Here is a 26831-nt window from a genome sequence, read left to right as displayed (position 1 = left end):
TTATAGCCAGTTAGTACTGACTTCTGGTAATCACAAGAAAACCCTAATTTGACTTATTCAATGTCTGCTCAGCAGTTCCCAGAAGAAATGTGGACAGAACACAACACATTACTAGATCACAAGATGGATAAAGGCCAAAAAGAGTTTGCTGGGCTTCACATGCTCCACCAAGAACAATCTTAGAAAACAAGGTGGAAGCCACAAGAATTGAAGGACACGTTTTATGGAAAACAAGTATTTTCATTTCAATGTATTTGGTTTCCAAACAGTGAACTTGCAATGAAAAGTACCAAATCCCACTTAATATTAAAATCAGTATAAAACCACCTAATATGCACATTAAAATTCCTTTTTTGCTTGTTTTCACAGCACATATATATACAGGAGAAAAATACTGGGCCTGTGCAACACTGGAGAATAACAAAAACAACTTTGTTCAAGAGTACAGACTTCATGTTGATATGGCCCTAAACACACTATGCTGCACAGAGCTTGTCCCACTTAGCTTGGCTGTGGCTGATGTATAAGATGGTCTGTATGTGATCATTGTTACACGGGATCCTTATATTCAATATTAAGGCAAATTTCTTTCAAAATAAATAATTTACCAACCTAAGGTACATCTGTGTCTTCTAAACTACATTGTAAGACAATGGTTACACATTAGCAAACACAATTCTCTTTCTCTAGATCTTACCCAAATTTTGAGCAACACAACAGCTGCTGAAAGGTTAAGACAGAATGAGTTGGTCTACAATTTAATGGGCTTCAAATAAATGTATGCATTTGGGTTTCTCGTTTGTGCTCAAAAGTCTGTTTCTCCTGTTTTTCTGCAAGGATTAAGGCACTGCAAACTCCTGCACCTCCAGTAGAGTCTTGGGAAGCAAAGAGGTCTGACACCACAAAACAAAAGTATTATGTGCATAAGTCATTAATTTGACTGTGAAAGCTTTTAACATTCTTCCTTTCTACACTACACATATACAAAAAAAAAAACCTACAAAAAGTTTTCTACATACAGCCACACATCTACCTTCAAATAATCCTGGGTTAAAATGAAAAACCTTGGTTTACCTTTAGGAATGAGATCTTATTTTAAGAACAAGGTATATATAAACAGTATCAGGACCATCACTGATACTGATTGCATTTCCCAGTGAAATTATACAGCATGAAATCCCAAAAGAAATTCAATGAAAGTATCTTTAGCAAAATGTAGAAACTTTAATTTACATGCAAAACTACAACATAGTCATAATAAAAAACTGGTGACTAAACAAATTAAACACAATTTGTAAAAACTGTCCACATTGCTAAATAGGTCTGTACAACCAAAGATTTACAAAGTCCCTGTGCATTTTTATATTTTCAGTGCACAACTGAGTTTAAAGGTTCTGCTCGAATATTCCCCAAGTCAAGAGCAGAATCTGTCTCTTCATCAATTTCACCAATCACAGCACTGCAATAAAAAAAAGAGATCAGGTTATTATTTGTTGAAATCAAATCACACAGTTCTAAAACAGAAGCTGGATTTTATCTTCTAACAAGCCTTACTTCCCGTTGAACTATACCAGCTTCTGATTGATGCTGTTCATTCCATGAAAGCTTCTAGTGATGCACACTGGAATGCTCAAAGTACTTTGTACCATGTACTGTTTCTTTCATTTCTCAACAGCTTCCCTATTTCATGAGAGTCCCCTATTTTGAAGTTACTGTTACTTAGCTGTTGATTTTTTTTACTTCTTCCTATAAAGATGCTGAATTTCAGCATGTTGAAGAGCTGCATGAATACATAATTATTACTTATAATAAATGTTTGAGTTTGTTAAGATTGCAAAAAAAATTGTATGTCACAGAAGCATATTTTGAATATATTTGAGTAACGTGGTTGTATGATGATGTCTTTCTTCATACATTTCAACTGTATGATGAAACAGTGAAGTAGTAAACCATTATTTGCTGTTTTATACACAGTTTTACTATCTGAATGAAAAGCTACTGGTAGAGTGGCAGGCATAGTCCCACCTTTGTGCATGTGTCAAATTACTTTTTCTTAAAAGTTTAAGTCGAAAGTGATGAAAGTATTCAGAATGATCCACTTGCACCTAGATATAAATTTAAGCCTTGGTATTTTTTTGTACAGGAGCAGCCACTAGAATGAGAAGACGAAAATTCCTATCCAGATTTATGTCTTGGCCACTGCAACATATTCTTTTTCCAGCTGTGATAAAAAAAATAATCTTACTTTTGCCATCAGTTTCACAATGCTGCTGCAAAAGTAATCTTCCCAGCTGGCCCGCTTACGAGGCCTTCTTTCCACTTCTCCTGTAACCGTCCCATGGGTTTGGCACACCAGCTACTTTTCTCTGCACTCAATGAGCTTTCACCCTCATTTTGTAAGGGAATTTTACATCAAATACCGACTCATACATTTGACATGTCACTACACTGGCTTCAACACTTGCTACACTGTCAAGTCAGAACCTTCAAGGATTTTCCAGATTATAAAGTGCTCTCTGTGAACATCTGCTGTAAAGCAAAAAAAAAACAAAAAAAAAAAACCCAAACTGTTGCAAGTAAACATTGTATACTGGATTGCTGACTTTTTGCACACAAGTTCTATCTAATTTTTAGTGATTATTCTGTCTTTTCCTTCATCATCTCCCAGCCTGTCCTTGTAGGAGAGATGCTCCAGCACCGAGATCCTCTTCAATCTCAACAATGCAATCACTTCTGTAAAAGAAGTGTAGACATTTGCTATTTAATACAGAATCACAGTTGTTTGTTTGGAAACATCAAGTCCAACCATTGACCTAACCCTGCCAAGTCCACCACTAAGCCACGTCCCCAAGTGTCACTTCTACACATCTTTGTAATACCTTCACTTTTACAATACTTTCAGTGCTACCCACAAAGATGCAAGCTGTGTGGGGCTATCAAGATTTATACAGATTATGGATATATAAATATACACAAATACATGTGCATCCACACACAAAGTCTGTATGAAAGGATTTAAACAAGAACATGCTATACTTACACGTTATCACCTCTTACAATGTATAAGCCCAGCACTACTTGCTCAACTCCTTGTGAAGAACTGAACACTCGTTCATGGCTTTCATCCAAAATCAAGTTTATGGTCTGATCAAAACCTTTGAGTGTTCCCTGAAAAAAAACACAAAAAAGCACACTGCCATTGACCTTAAAATTCTTCCTCTTTGCTGTCAAGGATATCTTAAACAGAGTGGCAAAATAAAGGTACTAGAGAACAGATGTTCTATTCAGGTTTTATTCTTTGACTTAAACACAAAAGCTAAAGAATGAATTTTTAAATGCAATAACCAATTTAAGAAAAGCACCCATGTATTACTGTGTGTTCATGCTAAAAGACACAATAAGCTTAAGCATTAAAAAAGTAAATTTTTCATTTAAGTTTTCATTTAAATTTTTCATTTAAGTCTAGAGTAACAATGATGTTACTCTAGACAACCAATTTTACTATTTCTACAATGGTTTTTTGTATGGACGTTTCCAGAAATTTAAAAAGTTATTAAATATACAAAGAACAGAAAAGTTGTATTCTTGTGGTCAACAATATTGAAACCATTCCTAACAAGCAATTTTAAGTGGTATCTCTTTGAAGGAGATTACTTTGTGTTTACTAAATTATTTTAAAAAATAAATTAAAAAAATACAGGATTTTGTGGCACTTAAGTACGTGTTTGGAAAACTGTTAACATACTTTTACCATCCCTAATTGATTAAGAAATTCAAATTCACAAAAAACAGCCCTTGAAACAGTCATAATATGCATTAATATCATCTAGCAACAAGTCATATATACCAACTCCATTCCAATCTTTATGGATAGGAGTATCTTGTAGCACAAATACAAAAGTTGACCAGACTGACTTCAGCCAAGCAGATTTGGTGAAGCCAACAGATTTCTGTTTTCTCTTTCTGGAGGCTGCACAAAGCTAAGTGCAGACAGAAAGATACAATCCTCCTGCAACAATCATACTGTTAAGTTAATACTCAAAACACAAAAGAATAAAAGATGGGGGATGCAATGCAAGGACAAAAAAACCTAGAACACAGAAGCAATAAAACCAAAAATATTATACAGTCTAATATATTAAATTGGCCTGTCCTCAGGTTTTCAGGTACAAACAGAAGCCCACAACACTTCTCCAGCTGATATTTTTCTATAGCCATAGGGAAGAAATGGTTTTAGCATGGAAGCTGAAGAGCGTACAGAACAAAGTGGACATTTTAGATAGAAACTAAATTACTGAACAGAAGAGGAATGCATTTTTTTGGTGCATTCCCACAGAAAAAGCCATTTGACACAAAGGCCAGAGCATCTGCACACACAAATTTATCAATGGAAAAAAGTTGACATGACATGCAAGAAACAGTAAGTGTGCATAAAATTATTTTTTAAGCTTTATAGCAATTATTCTAGACTATATCATTTAGTAATGTGAATATATGAGACTATCCTAACAGAGCTTCTTTATTGCCATGATGGGAAGTCTTTATGGGGGGAAATAAAATGTTAGAAGAAATAAGTCTTACCACAATCATTCTTCCATCAGAAGTAATTACTGCAACAGTACCTGATATTTCATTAAGGAAACATTTAGTCATATCTGAAATAGAACCATTAACACTTTCTGAAGCATTCATATGTGATACAGGTTTTATGAGCCATTTAGAACCTAAAAAGCCTATCTGCACTTTTTTTAAAGCAGCATGGTTGACAATAACATGTGACAATTCAGTATTTTTCATTAACATTATCTTCAAAGTTTCTCTTCACCCAACCATGGACAGTCATACACAAACATGAAAAGCCTTAAAAACAGAATAAAGATCTGAGCTCACCTCTCTTCCCATTACTAACTGCACTGCCTCAAAATGGAAACAACAGTTTCATAAATACTTTAAGACCTCACAAAACTCTAAAAGTCTTTAAAAAGCTCTGCAGTGGTGATCTCCAGGCTAGTATTCTGCATCCCTTCTTCCTGAAGATCTGATTATCCCAATTCATGATCATATATTCATCATCTTGACTAACTCGGTGTTACTAGCTTACTGTTTGTGAAAAAAACTGACAAGGTCTGTGGGTTACAAGGAGCATAAAAGACGAGCACCAAAAGCGTTGCAAGAACCCCAGCTCGTGGGTTTTGAGCAAGTGATGCGAAGCTGTTATCTAAACGCATGTTAAGAGCCCTTTAAGGGCGCAGGCCCACCGCGAATCCCGCTCACCACGGGCAAAGCTCAGCCCGGCAGCACCGGGTGCTGCAGGGCACCCTATTCTCCAAGCACCCTCCGGCCTGCCAGGCCAACCTCCTGTGGGGAGAAACCCACACCGCCAAGAGGGACGGGTCCAAGCCCCAGAGCCGCGCTGCCGCGACCCGGCGCACCGTCGGGGCCCCGCTGCGGAGGGAGGCCGGGGCCGGCCGCGCCGTGCGGGAGCGCCGCGGAGGATACGGTTGATGTAGTTCTCCAGCGCGGAGGTCATGGCGGCCGACTCTCACCGCGGGGCGCCGCCACGTCCGGCGCGCGCCGCTGACGTACGGGCCGCCGCGCAGGCGCACAGCCCGGCGGAGGCGCCGGCCGCGAGAGCGAGGAGCGCGCATGCGCCGGGGGCAAGAAGCGGCAAGGAGGTGCGAGAGGGCCGTACCAAGGAGCGAGAGCCGCGCGGGGGGACTGTGGCGCCCCCTCCGCGGCACATGGCAGCGCCCGCAGGGACGGCGGCAGGCGCGGCCGGGGCCGGGGGTTGGTCTGGCGCGGGGCGGGAAGGTTTATTTCTGCAGCCGAGGGTCCGCCTTCAGCGCCTAGCTGCCTGCTGCAGCGATTCTCGTCTCAGCGGCCGCAGGCAAAGAGCTGAGGTCAAGGAGTCATTGTCCACGTGGAGACCAGTGACTAGTGGTGTCTCTCCAGGGGCCGGTACTGGGGCCAAGACTGTTCATCTTTATAGGTGACATGGACGGTGGAATTGAGTTCACTCTCATCAAAATTGCTGATGATAACAAGCTGAGTGGTGCCATCGAAATGATGCCATCCAGAGGGATCTGGATAGACTTGAGAGATGGTCCCATGTGAATCTCATGAAGTTCAACAAGGCCAAGTGCAAGGTTCTACACCTGGTTCGGGGCAACCCCAGACACACGTACAAGTTGAGGGGACAGGTGATTGAGAGCAGCCCTGCAGAGAAAGACTTAGGGGTAATGGTTGATGAAAAACTCAACATGAGCCAACAGTGTGCACTTGCAGCCCAGAAAGCCAACCATACCCTGAGCTGCATCAAAAGCAGTGTGGGCAGCAGGTTGAGAGAATTGATTGTCCCTCTCTCCTCTTGTGAGACCCTAACTGTGTCACAAGTTCTCCCAGCAAAAGGAGGACACGGAACTGTTGGAGCAAGTCCAGAGGAGGGCCACAAAGTTGATGAGAGGAGTGGAGCCCCTTCCTTTTGAAGACAGGGTAACAGTTGGGAATGTTCAGCCTGGAGAAGAGAAGGTTGCATGGAGTGGAGACCTCATAGCAACTTTCCAGTATCCAAAGGGGTTCTACAGGGAAGCCAGAGAGGGACTCTTTTTCAGGAACTGTAGTGACAGGACAGTGAGTAATGGGTACAAACTGAAAGAGGGGAAATTTAGGCTAGATATTAGGAAGAAATTCTTTACTGTGAGGGTGGTAAGATACTGGAATAGGTTGCCCAGGGAGGCTGTGGATACCCCAGCCCTGGCAGTGTTAAAGGTCAGGTTGGGTAAGGCCTTGAGCAGCCTGGTCTAGTGGAAGGTGTCCCTGCCCATTGTAGGAAAAGTTGGATTAGATGATCTTTAAGATCCCTTCCAACCTGTAAATTCATATGAGTCTTGCTAGTATGGGAGCCATATAATCCTCCCTTGGTTTTTGGTGGGCTGCCAGTGTGAGGTGGGCAGGAAGGAGGCCTGACTGCTACCCTTACACACAGCCAAGTCCCACACAGCTGCTTGCTCATTTCCCAGTCAGTGGGATGGGGGAAGGAATTGGAAGGATATAAGCTGGAAAACTCTTGGGTTAAGATAAATACACTTTAATAGGGAAAGCAAAAGCTGTGCACACAAGCAAAGCAAAACAAGGAATTAAGTCACTGCTTCCTATGGGCAGGCAGCTGTTCAGCCATCTCCAGGAGAGCAGAGCCCCATCACATGTAATGGTGACTCGGGATGTCAAATGCCATCACTCCAAACATCCCCCCTTTCTCCTCCCCCCTGCCTTACGTACAAAGCATGATGTCATATGGTATATTCCATACCATTTGGTCAGTTTGGGTCACCTGTCCCAGCTGTGTCTCCTCCCAGCTTCCCAGTTTAGATTGTCCCTGTCCCTGTAGTCCAACTTCCTTTTATTTCAGTAATAGAGACAAATTGGCAAGAGGTCCAAACTAGGACTTGGTGTCCAGGCCATGGTTTAATTCCTGCAGGGAATACAATTTCTGGAAAGGAGAATGCTATTGTTTATTCTCCTAGCGTGCCAATTGTTTTCTTGCACACTATAGCCATCTCAACTACAGGGAAAGCAAAATTAAAATTTTTAAAGCAAATTAGCCAGCAAAAACAAAATAGATGTTATTTGACACCTCTGAAGGTACCTACACCAAAGTAGTCTCTGAAGAATTTGTCTAATGGCTCAGCCTTTATCAGAAACATGACAAGAAATGTCAGAGAACAAAATACTTCTGGAATTGGGCATTACATAATTCTCATCCTCTTAAGCTTTTATTATAAGAAGCTTAACAACTTCCACTAATGGTTACACCAGGACTGCAATAATTATTCTGTATTTCATGTAAGAGGCTAAAGGGTTTTTGTGTGAGGGGTTGACATTTTCCTTTTTATACTCTTTCTCTCTGTAAAGAGTCTTGTCAAAGACCAAGAACATGAGATCATTGTGATACAAGGATATAGGATGAAATCTTAAAATACTTGCAGGACATTGCCACAACACCTGATGCCAAGGATCTCCGATCCATCTGTCTATATTAAGAGTGTCCCTGAAAACCAGAGAAGGGCTTTTTAAAAAATTGTTTTTATTTTATAAAGGAAGATTAAAACCCAAAGAGTAAGGCCAGACTTCTGAAGTCCAGTGCCCAGGCTTTGGCAAACCAGGTGCTTAAAAGCACTTAGCATCCTCAGTATAATGGAACTCTGAAAAGAGAATTCCTGGCTTCATCTACTCTTAGGCTCTTCCTGAAGGCAGGCGGCTCGGTCCTTCTCACAGCCCTAACTGAGGTTCGGTCTGTTTGAAGCCACCACTGCTCTTATTCTTTTCTTACAAAACACCCCCACACACAGAGGAAATGGAAAACTCTAATTTAAACCCGTATATTTTGGGGGAAAAGCAATATATATATACTGCCTCTCTTCTTCAGGAGCAAGGTTTGGCAGGCTAAATTACAACCTGGCGGTACAAGTTGCGTAGTTTTTGTGGAGGTTGTGCCCGGCGCGGAGAGCGCACGGATCCGGGAGCGAAGGCCCGAAGCTGCGGCTCGGCCGCGTGCCCAGCAGGGGGCGGCCCGCGCTGCCGCGCGCAGCCTCGCGGCAGGCCGGGCGCTGAGGGGAGGGGAGGGCAGCGAGCGGCCCTGCGGCTCTGAGTTCGCCGCCTGGAGCCTCAGCGAGGCGCCTTGGCCTCCTTCACGCAGAAATATAGTTGTGAATGAGATGCGTTGCCTACTAAGGATGCCTGTGTTTCTCCAGTGCTTACAAAGCGAGCCTACTGTGACTAACTCAGACACGGACATTTCACAGGTTCACACTTTCATTAGACCAGACACATTTTATTTCTGGTGACTGTATAACATTGGCAACATTTGGGATCAGAAAACTGTAGCTAGCAATCCTGCCTGTTCCTTCTCTTCAGTTGCTGCAGAGCTGCCCTTGCGGACATACTAAGTAATAATAATGCCCATTAAGCTCTCAGTTGAAGAAACAAAAGACCCTTTTAAAAAAACCTCCTTTTCTCTTACATTGTTTAGCTATAGCTTACTTGCTAATTACTTTTGGTCTAGTAATTAAAATCAGTTTATTTCTGCAGTTGATTCTCCGTACATTAAGGTTACTATGGCAAGTGATTGCTCTATGTTATGCTTTCTGCAGAATATGAGACCAACTAAACATGCCCTGTAGTGTCTGCACACTTTCCAGCTTCCTTAAAGTCTGCCAGGGCAGGAAGGATACCCTGGTACTTGTAAGGTGTGTGTGCAAGCAGCTGTGTGCAAAATTGTTATCTTGCCTAAGGCTGGTAGAATGGCTGAGTAAATGCTTTGTTGCTAGTCACTGTATAATGCTTATCAGTTTTACATCTCCTAAACCATGCTAGCTGCTGCTGGCTGTGCTTTCCTTAGTTGCTCAGAAGTAGCCAGGTTTAATAGAGCCTTCCATGCTGAAGGATGAAATGACTTTGTGATGCTCTCATGAGAAGAGGGGCCCTGACTGCTGCTGCTGTACCACAGCATGTCAAGCTATGTCCCTGTCAGATCAGATCATGAAAAGTGCAAGACTTGTTCCTCCAGCTTCCTTGGAAGCTGAAAATCTTGTGTAATCACCTGATGACTGTTGGAACAGGAGCTTTGAAGAATTTAATATAACAAAACTCCCCAAATTAGTAACATCTGTCAGCCTGCTCAACAAGAATTGCATCCCTTGGTTGCTGCTTAAGAAAAAAAAAAGCGCCTGAGGCAGGGAATAATGGAGTGGTACATACTGAAGAAGAAGAATCAGACAGTATGTACTCCACAAGAAAACTAAGCATCCCCAAATCCCACATATTTCATTTACTTAATCCGATAGTCTTTCTAATACTTTCTGGGACTCAAAGTTTTAAATCTCTCTGATTTTCACCTACACGCCCAGAATATAATTTCATAGAAAGAGCTTAGCCCTTTAGTTTGTCTTTAGTTTATACACACCCAAGCTGGCTAAACATGATTGATTATGTGTTCAGGAAAAACAGAAACATCCCTTCATCTCCACTTTATTCCTCTGAATCTGCAGAGACTTTAGGGCCCATTATCAGCAAGGCAACGACATAGATTTTTTTTCTGGTAGCTGGAGAAAAGTAGCAAGATCTCATTCATCTCATGCATGATTAGCTGGCGTCTAAGCTGAGATGTGTTTCACGTATATTATTGTATCAAATGACAGGGATTTGCAATGAAACAACTGGAAAACATAGAAAGTTAACAGTCTGAAAAGGATTGGTAGACTGTGAATGTGTTACAATGCATTAGAAACAAATCTGTAGCATGAGGTCTCAAAGTACTTTTTATTTAGCTTTAGAAATTCATTAACAAACACCTGATCTAAATTTTGTTATGATAGCAACTGCTGCTATGGGAAACATTTTAAAAAAATTTACTCAAAGTGCTACTTTATATGAGAAAATGCATATTTTTCCCAGAAATTTTTGCTAAAATATGCAAAATACCATAGCAATCTTAATAAGAATATCCCTACTTTATGTGTTAGCATAAAAAATAACTTTGCATGTTTCGGTTGGCAGGAAAACCAACTCTTTTCCATTTTCCTCCTTTTTTTTTTTTTTTACTGAAGAAATGTTTAGTATCATTATCCTCTTAGCTAATAATTTTAGGGGATGTTAAGAACTATTGGTAGGAAAAACGCCATTGGTAATGGGTCGTGTACCTACTACAAAATAACAGAACAAATGGATTCTTGTTTTCAGTTGCTCTAAGCAGAGCATAAAGACAATTCTGTTGAACACAGAATAAATAATAAGCTTCAAGTAACTGACATTTACTAGTATGTCATAGAATCATTTTTACAGTCATAGCTGAAATTGCATTTGCTAAATTGTTTCATGAAGTAGGCTTTTCCTTCTGATAGATTCCCTACTTCTCAAAGTGTAATTCATCTTCCTGTAAAAGCACTGATCCTAATCTTTAGTCTGTGTTAAGATGACTAGATCTTCCAGTTTTAATTATAAAGTCCTTTATCTTAGTACTCTGCAGAGATGCCCATTTGACCCCATTCCACTTCTTGTTTCATATGCTCTGTGGCACATAATCACTATGTAAAAGGAGCAGCACATTGATAAAGGGCTCTGTTCAGAGGTGACTTACATTTTGCCTGCTGCCAGATATAATGTAGATTGCACTAAAAAATCAATATATTTCTGCTTTGTAATTTATATAGCATCATTATTTTTTGAAGTAGGTTATCCATTGTACCACCGAGCAGTCTTTTGGCACCAGGACCTTTGAACCAATTATAGAACTGGAGAAAGATTATACTGCAGATTTTGACCTGCCCAGAAGCGGTGTTGGAATCCTTGTTGGAAACCTCAATGAAATATGATCAACATGAGAAGAAGATAAATAGGACTACCTGCTTTCCTTTAATAGGCACTGTGTTTTTTCTTATAAAAGGTGTAAGACCAAAGGGCAGCAGGAGGCTGTTTTTCTTATCAGTAAGCAATGCTGTGAAAAGCAAATCTTGAAGGACAAGAAATAGAATAGCACCAATAGAATTAAGAGAGGTGGTACATGAGGATGGCAGATGCTATTCTTTCTTCAGGCCTTGAGGCAGGCTGTCTGTTTTGTCATTATTTCTAGCCTAGGATTTCACAAGCTACTGCTTCAACTGGGTATTTTCTCTTATTACTTCCATGATCTCCTTGGTAATCACAGCTGGCATCCTTGTTCACTGCCAGGGTACATGCTTGTACTTTTAGGCACTCTCTTCATGTCCTTTGGTTCGTGTTTCAGCTGGCACTTGAGACACCTTCTAGTGATGAGTCTTTTTAGCTGCTATTGTTGAGATACTGATGTTGGTTAATGTATAGGGAGCAAAAACAGCTTCAGTGAGATATTTGAGCTTTACTGAGAACCTTGCTTGTCCCAGCTGTGGTAGCTCATGATTCACTCAGGTAGGCAGCTGACACCAATAGCAGGCTCAGCACTGAGGCCTTTGGTGTGAAGAAGATAACTCTATATGCTGCACTCTGGAATCTGTGCTACAGCTAGCACAGGGGTATCTGGAGGGGAAGGAGGAATATTATGGTTACAGAGATTAATAGATGTAAAAGCAAGTGACAGCAGGAGAAATATTTTTGGTTGGCTTTCTGTTTGTACAGTTGGTCTAAATTGGGGAACACCTTTGTAAATAAACAAAACAAAACAAACAAACAAACAAAAAAAAAAAACAGAAAAAAAAACAAAACAAAACAGGGCTTTGGATCATGACAAGATGGAATTTTGGTGTAACTTCTTGTTTGAAGAAATACTGTCATGGGTAAAGCTTTTTATTTGAGGCAGATCAGCTTCATAGCAAGTTGCACAGTGCTTAGGGTTTTCCCCCCTTTGAATTGCAGGAAACAAATTTGTCTTAGATTACCATGATCATGTGTCCAAGGCCTAATTGTGACTCTGGAGTGATGGATGGCACAGATAAACTCTGAAATTTCTGGGCTATTTGAATTGGTACATCTAACATGTGACCTGAAAGTACTAGTTAGTTTTGCAGCTCTATAGTACTGTAATAGCTGAGAGGGGGCAGTGATAAAAGGCCTTGAGAAGTGTCCTTCTGTTGGAGTCTTACCTGCTTACCTGGCTCTGGTGTAGAAGGGTTACCACCACAGTATCTCACATGAGAGAAGAGCAGTGTCCCAGAGAGCACAGTGCTAACCACTGGTAACTTCTGCCTTTTCATTATCATCCGCTGTGCTATTGCATTATTGATTAATGCTGTTGAAAGCCATCCATGCTGGTGTCTTATGTTCTTACTGAAAAACACTTAATATATCAGCCACATCTAATTGAATAGCAAGAGGAATGAGTGAAATAGAATTCATAAGCACTCCCTTTGTAGTCATTGACAAAAATATATATGTCACTGAATGTTGAACACATCCAGGAGGCATAAAATTTCCAAATATATATATATTTTTTATATTTTCCTCAATTTCTGCTGGGTATGGTGCTGCTATTAATGTTCTGAAGAGTCACTTCATTTATTGTAGAGGCTAAAAATATTTTTTCCATTTAGTTGAGCATTACCATGTCTCAGAAAGATTGGTAAATATTATTCTAATCATGTACTAAATCTGCAAGTTGAACTACATAGATGTTCAGTGAAATAGCAGAATTTCTTTTGAATTCAGTGGTGGAACTATAAATAGAAATTAGCTAATTTTTAAATATTGTTATTACAAGGACCCCAGAAGGCATCAGTCAATATTAGGGCCTCATTATGGTAAACACTCTACACAGGCACATGAAGAGAGAGAAAAAGTTCTGGCTAAAAGTACTTTGCATAGTGAATAGTCAAGAGAAAGTGCAGAGGGAAGAAGGTATTAGTGTCTCCATTCTGAAACCCTTAATAACATGCCTTAGCTTTTGTTCAGCCCAAAAGTGGTTAGACAGACTACATAATCATTAAAGTTCCCTTCCACCTGAAAACATTCTATTCTGTTTTATTCTATATTATTTTACAGAGAGAATGCAAAGAAAAGCAATTTGCTGCTCTGTTCCACCCATAAGAAAGCCCCAGATTTCTGAACTATGTTCTAGGCAATTTCTAATACCTTTTGGTCTTTGAGGAAGGCTCCTCTGCTTCGCCCTCAGCATGTAATTTGATGCAGAATATGTATTCCCCATCTTGCCCCTTCTCATGTCCTTTCCAGAGACTTCAGGACTTTGCTAATTACCTTCATTCTCTTTCAGCCTCAGAAAGAGAAGTTTCACAGTGGAATATGGATGCTATACATGATGTAAGTAACTATTATCATCTGCATCACCTGCTTATCTGACTTTAAATAATTAAACAAGCAAACAAACAAAAAGAAAATTACAGGCATCTGAAAGAAATAATTAGAATGGAATAATATTCATTGCCATTCCTGGTGATACTGGCATGACATATTAGGGTCTTTATACATCTTTCAAAAATGGTTTGCAATTTTTTAATGTCAAATAAGTGATGGGGCAGGTACCACTCTTAGGCAAAAAAGGCCACTGCAAAAAGGCCACAACAGTACCAAGATAAGGCTGTCACTGTGCAAGTCTCTGCTGCCCTGAAGCTAATGTGCACAATCTGTTTTTGCAAGTGCTTTCATATTTTTGCTCTTTATTATGAACATGTACAGTATGTAAGTGTTTTTAGTATTGGCTGACTCTGGTATTTTGTAGTCACGATTGTGGTATTTAAACAGGAGATGATCTGTTCTGCACATGGAAAAGGGGCTGTGTTAAAGAGGAAATAATTTTAAGAAGTGTTGCTATTTTTTGGCAAGAGGATGTTATGTTTATTTCTCAAAGAACATACTCAGTGTTCATTATGTTCATGTACAAACCCATGATGATTTGAATCTGATTTCTATTCTGTACCTTGGAAGCATTATCACTGTGTTAGAAATGCGAGTATGCTATTAAATTGCGAAGTTCTTACATGTGTATAGTCTCATCTATTTCAGATGTTGTATAACATTACTTCTCAATTTCACTCTAGGAGCTGTGATTACTTAGATTAAATGAGCAATGTCACTTGAATAGTAACTTCCATAAATAATGGGGATCTTTTTATAAAACTTCATCATATTGTTAATATCCAAAATGCATTTGGCATGGTAAAATAGCACATTGCCATTGGTTAAGAAAATTTCATTCAAAGAATCTGCCTGGCAGTGATTTTTAAAACACATTTCAAGACTATCTGAAAGTCCTGAAATACAAACATGAGGTGAAAGCAATGAAGATTTGAGAGGAGTGAGTACTGATGTTATCTCCTGAATAAATTAAGAATCAATAAGTTTCTTGATGGAGAGCAAGAGTCAAGGTGAAGGTAAGAAGGATAAACAAAAAAGTAGAGGTGAGAATTAATCCAAACAGGTCCTAAGGCAAGGAGGAAGTACTTTCTCTCTGGTTGAGATCTTCTTTAGATTTGCTTCTATAGGATATGATGGAATTGCATAAGGACGTAACTCTGAGCTCCGTGGTCAAGGCACTGGTTTGACATAATAAGGAAGCTATCTGCATGTGATCTAAGGATAGGTAAGTAAAAACAGTCACCTTTTGTTTTTGTTCAGCAATTTTGGTAACTTCTGTTTCTATTCAGCAACTTTAAGTGAGAAGTATAGTGCCCTAGGCATAATTTCCTACCAGCAGATGGGTCCTCTGGGGGGGTGGTATGGATATCAGGAGATGTGAAAAGTTAGGTAGGATGATTGGACCCTGAAGGAATCTTAACACTCCCTTTCACTTCTTCCTGCCCATCAACTTCAATAAACCAGTGCACAAAAGCTGTTTGGAAAACAGCCAATTCAAAACAAAACTTCATGTGTCATTGTGATTATATGAATGCTAAGCAACACCTACAATGAAGCAAACTGTGGAGAAGCTATTGTGCCTTTTCAGAAACATTTCATAGAGTTCCATTAAAAAAAAGGTAAAACATCTTTGGTAACAAGTCTAGCCTAGAAACTTTCCACAGCAGCTTTCCATTATGCTTTCGTAGTAATTTATGTTGACAAATTCAAATATCAGCAGAAACTGTGACTTCCATAGGTATAAAGTGACTCAGTGTGATATCATGGTGATAGAACTGTGATACCATGGTGAAAAAACACACAGGAACTTCTGTTACACTTGTGTGAATAGGTGTGCAGAAAAAAAAACCTCGCTGAATGTCAAAGATGTGATTCAGAGGTATTACCCCATCTGGCCTGAGATGATGACATAAAATTGTGCAGCATCTCTTGACTTAGTAGGTCTCATAGCTGATGCTTTCTGAAGCTGTGTGCCAGACAGAGTATCACTGTCTTTCAGTTCATTCAGTGACAGATGGGGAAGACCTATCACCTTTCCTGTGTGCTGTGGCCCAAGCTTGTCCTGGAGAAGACAGTGAAATGTGTGCACATTGGCTGTCATGTCACCCCAGGAGGCACAACACCAAGGCTAGACTGTAACCTTTATCACATGTATATCAGTAATTCCTTTCTCTTCAGTGGAGTTTCACTGCTGTTGTGAGGAACATCACCTACAATTCCTGACTATTGGAAAGCAATCAGAAATTTGATTTCTGTAGAGGAAACAGTAGTTTAAAACAACAGATTCACTAAGTTGTTGAATATCAACAGAAAGCTTTATATAAGACTAACTCTTATGGCTTTAAACTTTATAATTTTAATGTAGCCTTATTTTTAAAATAGAATTCATTCGTGTTACTGTTGTGTAGTAATGTTTTACAGGCATTGTTAATTCTTATCCAGGACTACAAATATGCCTAAGAATGAAATGTAAGTAGATGTTATGGTATTAATTTATGTATTTTTGGAAAACATCGAAGTCACATAACTTTATGATTAATGATTTCATTTAATTATACAGTTCTGCATTTTCATCTTTAAAGAAATCTGCAAACAATGACTAATTAATCCTTGCAGCAGTGCTTTGAAATAGTTAGATAGACGTAATTAATTCCATCTAACCAATTCCTTGCCCAAGGCAATACATTGAATAAATATTTAAACTAAGATTACAGGTCATTCTTGCTCTTCAGTCATTTCACTAAAGTAGTAGTTCCCAAGTCTCCTTGCTGTGATAGTTTAGATGGACATATGCTTTGGCCTGTGCCAGATCTTCAGTCTCTATCTTCTACCTCTCTGCCAAAACGCTTCCTCAGAAATTTCCCCTCAGAAATTACTTCCACTCCAATCAAGCCACATGTGGAATGACCTACTTTTCACCTCCAGAATCCCCTACCTGGCTTTTTCTTGCTTATTCATATCCTGCCTTAACCAACTCCTTGCACCCACAGTCCTCCTCCAACATGTTTCCTGTCTTCCAGGTGCCATTGCCCCTCTCTGGTGGATCCTTGCTTCTGTGCTTGGCATGCACGTAGCATCCCTTAGTGGAATACCATCTCTTCCCCTGCCCCTGGCTCCCCCAGCAGCCATGAGGAAGCTCTGCCGGTGTAGCTGCTTTTCTCTTCTAGCTGGCTCATTCTTGTATGGTGGGCAGAGAGAAGATTGAAGGTAAGCCTTGCACCATTAAATAGCACACATAGTTCTCATAGGCCATGGCCCATACCAAGGTGCAGCCTGCAGTTGACATGTCTGTTGTTCTAGGTGGATGTTCCTGAAAGGCTATGCAGCACATTGTGCAGTTTATAGGGTCAAGGGCAGGCATTGTCATTCAGTTAATATTGACGTCTAAGGAAGTTCATGAGTGTGGAACCAAAGAGAATCTTATATAGTAAAAAAGAATACTACTTGCCTTGAAAATAGACTAGTGATAATATTGACTGGAGTGAGGCAGGTCTGAGCACCATGGTGAGCAGCAGGGATTGCAAAATGACAATAGTTGTCTGTGGCAGACTGTGATAATATCCTGATTTGACAGAAGAAACTAATTCTGCATTGCATGCAGTGATGGATATGGTACAAGAAAGGAGAGGAAAAAACAACAGAAAAGGAGATTCCCATCTCATGTCATCAAAGATTGGCACAAAACCCTGAGAAATAGTGCCAGAAACTGGACTTCCCACTGTGGTGGTGTTTATGATCTGGTCAATCTTATTTGGCTATAGCTTTTCTTATCTGGTAGGAAATAAGAGTTAATGTGGTATATCCTGTAACTTTAGATAATAAACCCACGTTTGTATTTGTCCTTTGATGTAATATGTCAGACTAGAAAAGGTATTCACAGAGACTGTAGAGAGTCTGCTACCCAACAAATTAGTGAAGGGACCAGAAGTATTCCTGCAGGCAGCTGATCTGACTGCCCTCAAATGACATGCCAAACATTTTTGGACCCATCATTTCCTTTACTTTGTAGAAAATGTTACGTCTTTGTGTAACTGCAGGAGACAAGCGAAGAGAATACACAGAGAACCTGAAATTCTTCAGCAGCATTGCACAGCAGATAAGGAAATATTCTAAACCTGATGCACTATTGCAAAAACACTGATTTCTCTCAGCATTCCTAAAAGTGTAATTTTCTATGGGTGAGACTGCATAGCTATATCTTCTGCTTTTTCCATTTCCTTTAGAAAAATGTTTGATGCTCTGCCCCTTACTTTCAGGCTCTCTGCAGCTGACTGAAAGGGCAGATAGCTTCCTAAAATAGACAGCCTGACTCAAACACAAATTGATTGAGCTACGACTCAGTCATAGAATCTTATGTGGTGCAGAAGGTCAGATAGATGATCGTAATTGTCCTGCTTGGCTTTAGATCACTGGATTTACTTCGGTACTAAGTCTCTCCATTCAGCATGATTCAAGAGAGTAAAATCCAGATCTCTGTAAAATAGGAATTGTCCATTCAACCAAATGGAGAATGGCTGATCATAGACATATGGCAAATTCATTTTTTGCAGGCTGTTGATAATCTCAAAGAACATGTAGTAACAGAACAAATCAGCATGATAGTGGAGGTTCCCCCGCCACCCACAGTGGGTGATATTTTGGGGCATATAAACAGGACTGAGTTACAATAACGCATTGCTTTCAATCTGAGTAATTTTCACTGAAATCCAAGATGACTGGATGCATCTGGTTCGTTCTGGTTTAAAATGATTATATACTGCAAATACATTATATACTGCAAATACATGCAGGAGAAGGCAAATCACTTAAGGACTTGTCTTGGGGGAAGTAACTTAGTGAAAGTATGAATGTCAGTTTCCTGACATAGTTCAAATGTTAAATGACAGGTAACCTGAGATCACCCAAACTGGATGGCAAAGCTTTATTGTATGATGCTGTTAATGAAATCCTGCTTCTTGACAACTGAATTTTTTTTCACAGTGATTTTGAAGGTTGCTGTTCTGATATTTTCTCTTGCACTTACATGACTCTACAAGTGTATAACTTATATAAAAAAATGTAGTGGTGAAGATTTGTTGCATAAAATCTTGAAGGAAATTTTTGTCTAATTTAGGAGCATATTTTTTTGATTTCTGGAATTAAGAAACTGAGAGCAACTGATAAGCACAAGGCTAAAGCCTCACCCCACTGAAGTGTTACCAGGTACTGTAGTGAACAGAATCCTTTAATATGATGACTGCTGAGATATATTTGGTGTTCTGTGTCTCTCTTGAATGGAGAGGAGAAAATGAAATGGTGACTTTTCATTATGCAAATTTTGCAGGCAGTTTACTGTGTTTAATGAACTCATACAGCATATGCAGATGAACACTTCCCACCCTCTCACCACAGATCTGGCACACAGTAATCACATGTTCTGTGTTTCTGTGCTATATAATGGCTACCTCTGCCCATAGAAACACAGCCCTCAAAACTGAAACAAAGGTCTCTAAAGACTTCACTTTGCGAAAGGTTAGATCTGTCTCCACCTCTCAGGCCAGGGCATGAGAGACTGACCCGTGGTGTCTTCTGAGCTTTAAATCAAGCCAAAGGCTAGGTGGTAAGTAATAAAGTCTGCTGCCCTTTCTGTCCTACAGCAAAGACCAAGCAAGACCATTATTATTACCATTTTGTATAGGCTTTCTCCTTCAGAGTCACTGAACTCATAGAGCTTTGAGCTCCATCTGACCAGAGTGACTTTGCCAGTGTCCTATTGGAATTGAGGTAGTCCTACTGTACCAGTTCAGGTAGAACAAAGCCTATTAAGCACTTTTGGTGAAATTCAGATCATTTCAGAGAATACACGTCCATCTGTAGGGTGCCTCTTAAGGTCAGCTATGCATAACGACAGACTTTCGCAGATCTCCTTTTTGCTTCTCTCATGTTAGGCATAGTACTTCCATTCGTTCCTTTTCTTTCTTTGTTAATACATTATTGTGTCTACATTTGTATGTTCAAGAATATTTGTTATTCAGAGCCTGTAGATGACTGCACAATAACTTTCTGTCTCTTAGCTTAAGAACTACTGGTGCTGCTCAGGTTACATCAGAGTATGAGCAAAGAAACTTTGTGATCAAGTCAGTGGCTAGACTGCCAGGTGGCAAATGCTTATGCTGGGGACTATTTTTCTCCATTTATACTACTAGTCCCATCTTCATTGTGGGACTGGTATTTGGACAGGTCTTTGAAAATGTTTTAACTATCCTACCATTACTTGGAAACAAAAGTGAACTTTCGAACAACTGAAATATCTTTCACGGTGACAAATTGTTCATCTGTCTATCTGTCTATCTATCTATCTATCTATCTATCTATCTATCTATCTCTATATCTATATCTATATCATATATAATATCTACATGTATACCTTATGCATAAAATAGGTATGCATGTACATCCACATATCTATAAAGTGCATACACTGACATTGCCTCCAACAGTAACATACTTCAATTGTGGTCCAGACAAAACTGTGAAAGTATTTTAAGGAATGGTTCAATGGATCTAAGTTGCCAGTCTTGAGAATTGCTAAGCATGTATGCTTAGTATGTTGTAGAGCTCAGACTCTTTAATTATCTTAAGTTCAATTTATAAAAATGAGAATACCTTATGCCAGTAGACATTTGCAAGTCTAATTCTCACAGATCTGTTAGATTTTGCAGTCAGCAGCTTTGCAGATGAAGCTGTTCAAAGTCCAGATTTTCAGGGAAGCTCTTCCCTCTCTTAAACCAATCCTGTGACTTACCTGGTGAATTGAAGACTTGATTTAGTTATAAAGAAATCATCAGCTCTGTGCTGGGTTGAGCTGCAGTTAGATCAGATCTCCAAACCTCTACCTGATCATGCTACTCCAGTGTAAAACCAGGTAGAAACATGTGACAAGGCTTAAGAAAGAGATATAACTCCTAGGTGGCTATTAGGGCTGTGCCTAAGAACACTATTATTCTGTGCCTAAGAACAGCTTGTCTTTCTCTTGATTTTGCCCCCAGCCTGTTTTGTTTTTACCTGCAAGTAGAACAGTACAAGTAGATACCATAAGATAATAAGCATGTAACATACTGCAGAAGTGACATAAGAAATAAATTAGATCAATGCTGCATCCCCTTATTTTTCTGTGAATCAGCTTCAGCTCAGCATGACTAGAAGTTCTTTAACAGTACCTGGCCACCTCTTCCCCATGAGCCTGGGAAGACCTGTGTCTTCTCCACTCTACTGGAGGTTTTGAATCTAAGCATTGCCTCTATGCATACTATAAACAAGCTAGAGACTTACCTGCAGAAATTCAAAGGCAGAAATTCCTGCAGTCAAGATGATTTTTTAAACTTTTGCTCCCAGTCCTTGCAAAACTACCTGATATTTAGTGATCCAACAAATCCATAGCCCCTGCCCAGGAAATAAAATGGCAGTATATTCTTATCAGGGGTGAAAGTATATTCTTATCAGGACATTGAAATACTGGAGAAGAAGTTGAAAAAAATAGGGGGTATTGTGTAACAATGAAATAAATCAAGCTACCTGAGTTGCCCAACCTACAATTTCACTTCAGTTCCAAGTGAAGTTTTCAGAATTTGTTCAGCAGCTTTATATTTGCCTGCTGTTCTAGGGGAAATTAGAATAGTTAGGCATTTTTATAGCTATTTGCTTCTCCAGCAGCAACATAAGTCAATTTATGTTTTTCATAAATTTAAAATAGTGTTGTCCATCTGTTTTCTTCAGCAGTGGTAGCTTTAAAGAAGCCCACTAGAGGGCAAGCTGACAGCTGTAAGCCATCTGAATTTTGGGACTTCAGTCCTCCAGATACTGAGGTTAATGAGAAATTATTAGCTCCAGTGGCGCTAAAATAAACCTTAAAAATCATTCGCTTCCTCAAAACCTTAAAATTTCCCCAAAGCCCTTAAATATAGAAAAGAAGCTATTTAATTTAAGCTAAGATTCTATGAATGACTGTTAAATGTAATTTAAAAAAATATATATATCTTGTTGATCAGTTTTATAGAACAAGAATATACAAGCATCACATCACATGTCCTTCTTAAATTGTCTGGAGTTCTCTAATGTAAATAAATGGCAGATCTTAGCAATTCTCTTATAGTTAAATAAGGTATTTCAACATACATACAACATATATATATATATACACACACATCTATTCATGCCCACAAATACATTTACCTCTAGATTAACAGTATAGATGGAGTGCTGACAAACATGAAAAAGCTGAATTTGATTCCTAATACTGTTTTATTGTTCCCGAGAGCTTCAAAAAGAGCTTTAAAAAGTACCTAATGCAGTCCTACAGCCAGAGGCTTAGAGCTTGTTAGATGCCATAAACAAAGCCACAGTGGTCCTGGTCAGTGCTTGAATGAGAGGCCTCACAGGCAAGAAGGGAGTCTGTGGGATGCATGTATTTTTTGCTTTTAATCCTGCTACTCCTTCAGTTTCCTGAAGAAGTTCTTGTATTTCAGTTTGTTCTCATCAGGAAACCTTTGTTTCCTTTTCTCCTTGTATTTTGAAAAGAAAATTGTATACAAGCAGTTGGAAAAATCCTGCATTACCAGCTGGTATTTTATTCTAAACACTACATGCATAAGGCTTCAAAGGAAATAATAAGCAGTGTTTATAATAAAGTCTTTAGCATTTGGCTTATTATTTAAAGGATACTGTGGATAACATCTCAATTACCAAGTTACTGTGCCCTCAGCCTGGAGCCTTTTCCCTCTAATTTTGTCCCACATGTGCACGTAGCTGCGATAACACTTTTTTTGTTACACTTATACAGTATTCTTTGCTTTACAAGTCCCTAAACAGACTTCATGAGGCATACAGCATGTTGATATAGTAAAAGGGTTTCTTCCAGCAAGAACTGTGCATTAAGCCTTGGAAAAAGTAAGACTTTCAACAAAACCTTTGGAGGCTTCCTCCTAGTGGAACACCCTAAAACTTTGAGCTCTTCTTGCATGACAGAGCAGGCCTGTAACTCCTGCCTGTCCCTATATCAACACCTGAACCTGGTGTGTCAGGTCCAAAAGAAGTAGACTTTTGTGTCTGATAGGTCCTCATGGGCAGATCCTGTTGGCCACAAATTCAGCTGAGAAGGTTGCCCTTTCTTCTGCACAGCTCAGGTCTCAGATGAGCTCCAGAGCTGAGCCTAGAGGGCCAGCCAGTTCCTGCACAGCACAGACATAGCAACAACATCTCCTAGGAAGGTTGCACGAGGCCCCTTTGCTATGGAGGTGACATCCCTGGGGCTTGGGAAAACAAAATGATGGATTGTTGAAGTGGGGGTGAAAAGTCAGACACTTCCTTTTAGGACAAAGTGGGCTGTGCAGATGTTATTTGTTCTTTTTGTCTTTTATTTTGCTGTTGGTCCTTCAGCTAATCTTACTGTTGGTAACAGTGGAACCATCAGAGCCACAGGCAAGGGATGCAAGCAGAAGCATCATCCTTATGATCCAAGAGGGGAAGGGGGATCCCATTCAAGGGACTCTTCTTTATGAAATCCTGAGAGATCCTCCTTTGCTGATGGAATCCTGCAAGTAGTGATTGCAGTGCTCCATGGGGTATTAGTGGCACTGGGGATCAGACAGCTAGCACAAAACCCAGAGGAGCCCATCGGTTTTGGAAGGCTTCTGTAGGACTGAGTAATTTATTTGATGGACAGACACACAGCTAATATTTTTCCAAGGAGCTAGATCTGTAATAGGCGGGGTATGGCACTATTATCTGGCTTGAGTCTGCAGTGGATGAAATTTCCCAAGCTTTAGTTTCTGTGATTTGAAGTATTCTCTATAAAAGTTTGCATCACCACTGTTAATCATACATATTTGAATAGCTGCGTGCCCAGTACATTAGGATACTCTACATAGGACAGTGTTATCTAATGATGATCTTTATAGCTAGTTGGGTATAAGCACAGCTAGTCACATTTTCAAAAGCATACACAGACACATGCACACAAATAATCTGTGAGAGTTTTTCAGTGGCTTATTATTTAATTTTGCAGGTAATAATTAATTTTCTTTTTTGTCCAGTTTCTCCATTTATCCTGTATCTGGTGATCTACCTACTGCTAAATAATGCTGATCACCGGATTTCCTGACAACAGTGCACCAGTGGAGGTGTTCTCAGGACAGCATTTCAAGAAAAGACAGGGGATAATGAAACTCACAAGACACCTGATTTTATTTCCAAACATAAAATTTTGAGGTTCGGAGAAAATGTTTTGTCTTTCAGGTTTTCATATTTCATAGAGAAATCAGTGGAGCATAAAAAACAGACCTTGGAAAATTAACCAAAGCCGTAATTTTCTGCAAAAAGGCTGCTTCAGTAGAAATATTTTCATCAAGTTTCATCAAGGGAGACAGGTTGAGTCTCCCTGCTGATATAGTGCTCTGCTCTGAATTGGAAAAATTAGTGTGGCTTCTTAGACATTTGCATACATACATCCTGAAGACACAAGTCAGGTTCTAGCAAAAGTTTGTTTTCATGCAAGATCAGTCCCTTGGACTCCACTGAGAGCTTTTACTCCCAGGCAATACCTGGGAGATCTGCTTCCAGCTCTTAACTCTCCTTTTGCCTGATCTCTCTTGGAGTTAATAAGAAGCTATTTGCACTTCATGACCAAAATGCTTCTATCAATATTAAACTATAACTGATCCTCAGCTTCACCATTTATATCAGCAACAAAGTAAAGCATACATTATCTTTTTGTAATGCTTGACTTGGTTTCCATCAAACATTTTTTTATGTTAATGATATCCTTGCAATTCCTTTCATAGTACAAAATAGTTAATTATCAATGACAATCCTGCTATGGGTTTGGATAAAGTATTTCTCTTTATTAGTCCTGTTGTTTATGCTTCTCTTTATTAGCCCTGTTGTCAAACAGCAAACAAAAACTATAAGTGGTCTCTCTTAGTTCCTGTTGCTTTGAAAGCTAGTTACATGTCTTCATTTGTAAATTGCTAGTCTTTAAAAAAAATTCAAAGAATCTTGGCTGGTTTTTTTGCAATCTTTCTTTTTTCTTTCTGTATTATCATTAATATGCTATGTTTAAGAGTTCTATTTCAAATTTGTAGGCTGCAGCTTCTGAGTCTTTTCAGTCAGCCTTCTGACAGCTAATTAACTCATAATTCAATTTAGAGCAGGACTTTATCAGCAGAAAGTCATAATCAGAGAGGAAGGATGGGGTAATGACTAATGAAGTCTTTTTCCAAGGTCCTTACCAGTCTTCCTTGGTGACATTAGAAAATCTGTGTAAGTACTCTTATTTTCTTTTCCTGTGTCTGTTTTATCTAGAGAAGAAATATTTTGATCAAGGACTATCGCTATACATGAGAATGACTTCAAAGTGCTGCTGTCCTGATAGTATTTTTCAAATATGTGTCATGTTGCCTTTGAGTCAGTAATGGGTCTCGGGAGCTTTTCCTAACATAAACAGGTTAGAAGGGTCCTCTGTTACTTAAGGTCTTGCTAGTAAAAAAGTAGAAAGCATGGAAAAATCTTTCAAAGTCCTTGGTAATAAGGTCTCCACTATAAAATTTTAATGCAGTATAATTGTGATTATTTAATTGTAGGTTTTAAATGGCATTTTCATTTGTTTTAAGATGCATCTGTCTAGTTAGTGAGACTGAGAAGGAGCTTACATGAATATCAGTTAAGTCCATGCAATTTTTAAAAATAGTTGTTTTGGAAGATGAAATGTAGAACAGGTACACACATACGTCCCATGACATTTCCTCTAAGTACGCTGTTAAAAACACATCTTTATCTAACATCTAGTAATTGCTAGTTCATGCAAAAAAACTGTTAGGGTGCTTTGTATTCTGTAGCATACTCAGACATACTGAGTTATTTTTACATTGGAAGGCAGCAGGGTGTCTTATTTTAGTACTACCTATTCACCACAGTGCAAGATTTCTGGAATTAATCTGAAAAAGGCTGTTTTATTTTTGCAAGGAGTTGAAATGCCTTTGAAAGTTACCAAGCTGACAACTCTGAAGGCTGGCATCCTGTTTTTATCTGTTGGATGGGTGCAATGCTGGCAGTGGCTGCTCAAGCTGTCCTGCATTGTTCTATTGCCATCTATGCCAGGCAGATATAGAAGGCCCACCCATAAAAAGGAGAGACACAACCTTCCTGACTTCACACTGAAGAACAGTAACAGCTCTGCAGGGCTTCCAAATACTATAATCTTCTGTTGGAATGACACTCAGACCAGCATATTTATTTACATCTGTCTTGATTGATACAAGTTGAAGATAATTAAGTCCATTGAAATAAGATATTTTCTCCCTAATTTTTATATAATTAATACAGAGGTGAATTCTGCCAAAGTAAAATTCAGAGCCTAAATTTAGGAACAGCAAACCTCTAATGTCACTCTACACTCCCTTTCAACTTGAAAAAGGTTGAGTATCCCTACAACAGACTTAGAGCTCAACCCACCAGTCTCCCTACAAGCTCTGGAAGTGATTACCTTTAGGCATTCTCCTAAACTACCTGAAAGGAGGTTGTATCAAGATGGGAGTTGGTCTCTTTTCCCAAGAAACAATTAATAGAATAAGAGGAAATGGCCTCAAACTAGAGGTGGTTTAGATCAGATATTGGGAAAAAAATTCACTAGAAGCAGTGAAAAGATTTCACAGCCAGCCCTGGAACAGGCTGCCCAGGGAAGTGGTTGAGTCACCATTCCTGGGGGTATTTCAAACCATGTAATAGATTGATTTGGAAGGAATCTCTAAATGTCATCTAGTCCAACCCCCCTGTCAAGCAGGACATCTTCAACGAGCTCAGATTGCCCAGAGCCCCATTCAATTTGACTTTGAATGCTTCCAGGGATGGGATATCTACCACCTCACTGGGCAACCAGTGTTTTACCACCTCATTGTGAAAAAGTCTTCATTATATCAAATTGAAATTAAGCTTCTTTTAGATGAAAACCTAAAAAGCTTGGT

The 26831-nt window shown here is 39.4% G+C and overlaps 1 protein-coding gene and 1 long non-coding RNA gene across 5 annotated transcripts in view; one reads left to right on the top strand and one right to left on the bottom strand.

The window, feature by feature from the left end:
* Window positions 1-1200: 1200 nt before the first annotated feature.
* On the bottom strand, window positions 1201-5598 carry LSM8 (LSM8 homolog, U6 small nuclear RNA associated). 3 transcript variants are annotated; one of them, XM_053978160.1, is made up of 4 exons: window positions 5500-5598; window positions 4582-4622; window positions 3041-3168; window positions 1201-1459 (listed from the first exon to the last, which is right to left on the bottom strand). In XM_053978160.1, the coding sequence occupies exons 1-4, from the start codon at window positions 5528-5530 to the stop codon at window positions 1369-1371; spliced, it is 291 nt and encodes a 96-aa protein (XP_053834135.1). In that variant the 5' UTR covers window positions 5531-5598; the 3' UTR covers window positions 1201-1368. The 3 variants fall into 3 exon arrangements, with proteins under 3 accessions (XP_053834135.1, XP_053834136.1, XP_053834134.1); XM_053978161.1 differs by lacking the exon at window positions 5500-5598 and adding an exon at window positions 5356-5419 and having other exon boundaries at window positions 4582-4655; XM_053978159.1 differs by lacking the exon at window positions 5500-5598 and having other exon boundaries at window positions 4582-5411.
* A 3019-nt stretch (window positions 5599-8617) lies between these two features.
* Window positions 8618-26831, top strand: part of LOC128807646 (uncharacterized) — a 107414-nt gene continuing 89200 nt past the window's right edge. For both annotated transcript variants that reach the window (XR_008437225.1, XR_008437224.1), the window contains exons 1-4: window positions 8618-8705; window positions 13736-13782; window positions 14964-15061; window positions 16857-17043. This is a non-coding gene — a long non-coding RNA (uncharacterized LOC128807646). The remainder of the gene's footprint in view (window positions 8706-13735; window positions 13783-14963; window positions 15062-16856; window positions 17044-26831) is intronic.

The sequence above is a fragment of the Vidua macroura genome, chromosome 5, assembly GCF_024509145.1.
Source record: "Vidua macroura isolate BioBank_ID:100142 chromosome 5, ASM2450914v1, whole genome shotgun sequence".
In the NCBI taxonomy this organism is placed as follows: domain Eukaryota; kingdom Metazoa; phylum Chordata; class Aves; order Passeriformes; family Viduidae; genus Vidua; species Vidua macroura.
The sequence above is the reverse complement of the archived record's forward strand: the minus strand, read 5'-3'. Positions and strand labels throughout refer to the sequence as shown.

Excerpts from the sequence above, each read along its gene's own strand:
- LSM8 (XM_053978159.1), bottom strand. The coding sequence starts at position 4,803 with ATGTTAATGAAAAATACTGAATTGTCACATGTTATTGTCAACCATGCT. Across the intron at positions 3,169-4,581 it reads CTGATGGAAGAATGATTGTG|GGAACACTCAAAGGTTTTGA; the intron begins GTAAGACTTATT and ends GTTTTTTTTCAG. Across the intron at positions 1,460-3,040 it reads ATTGTAAGAGGTGATAACGT|TGCTGTGATTGGTGAAATTG; the intron begins GTAAGTATAGCA and ends TTTTTATTGCAG.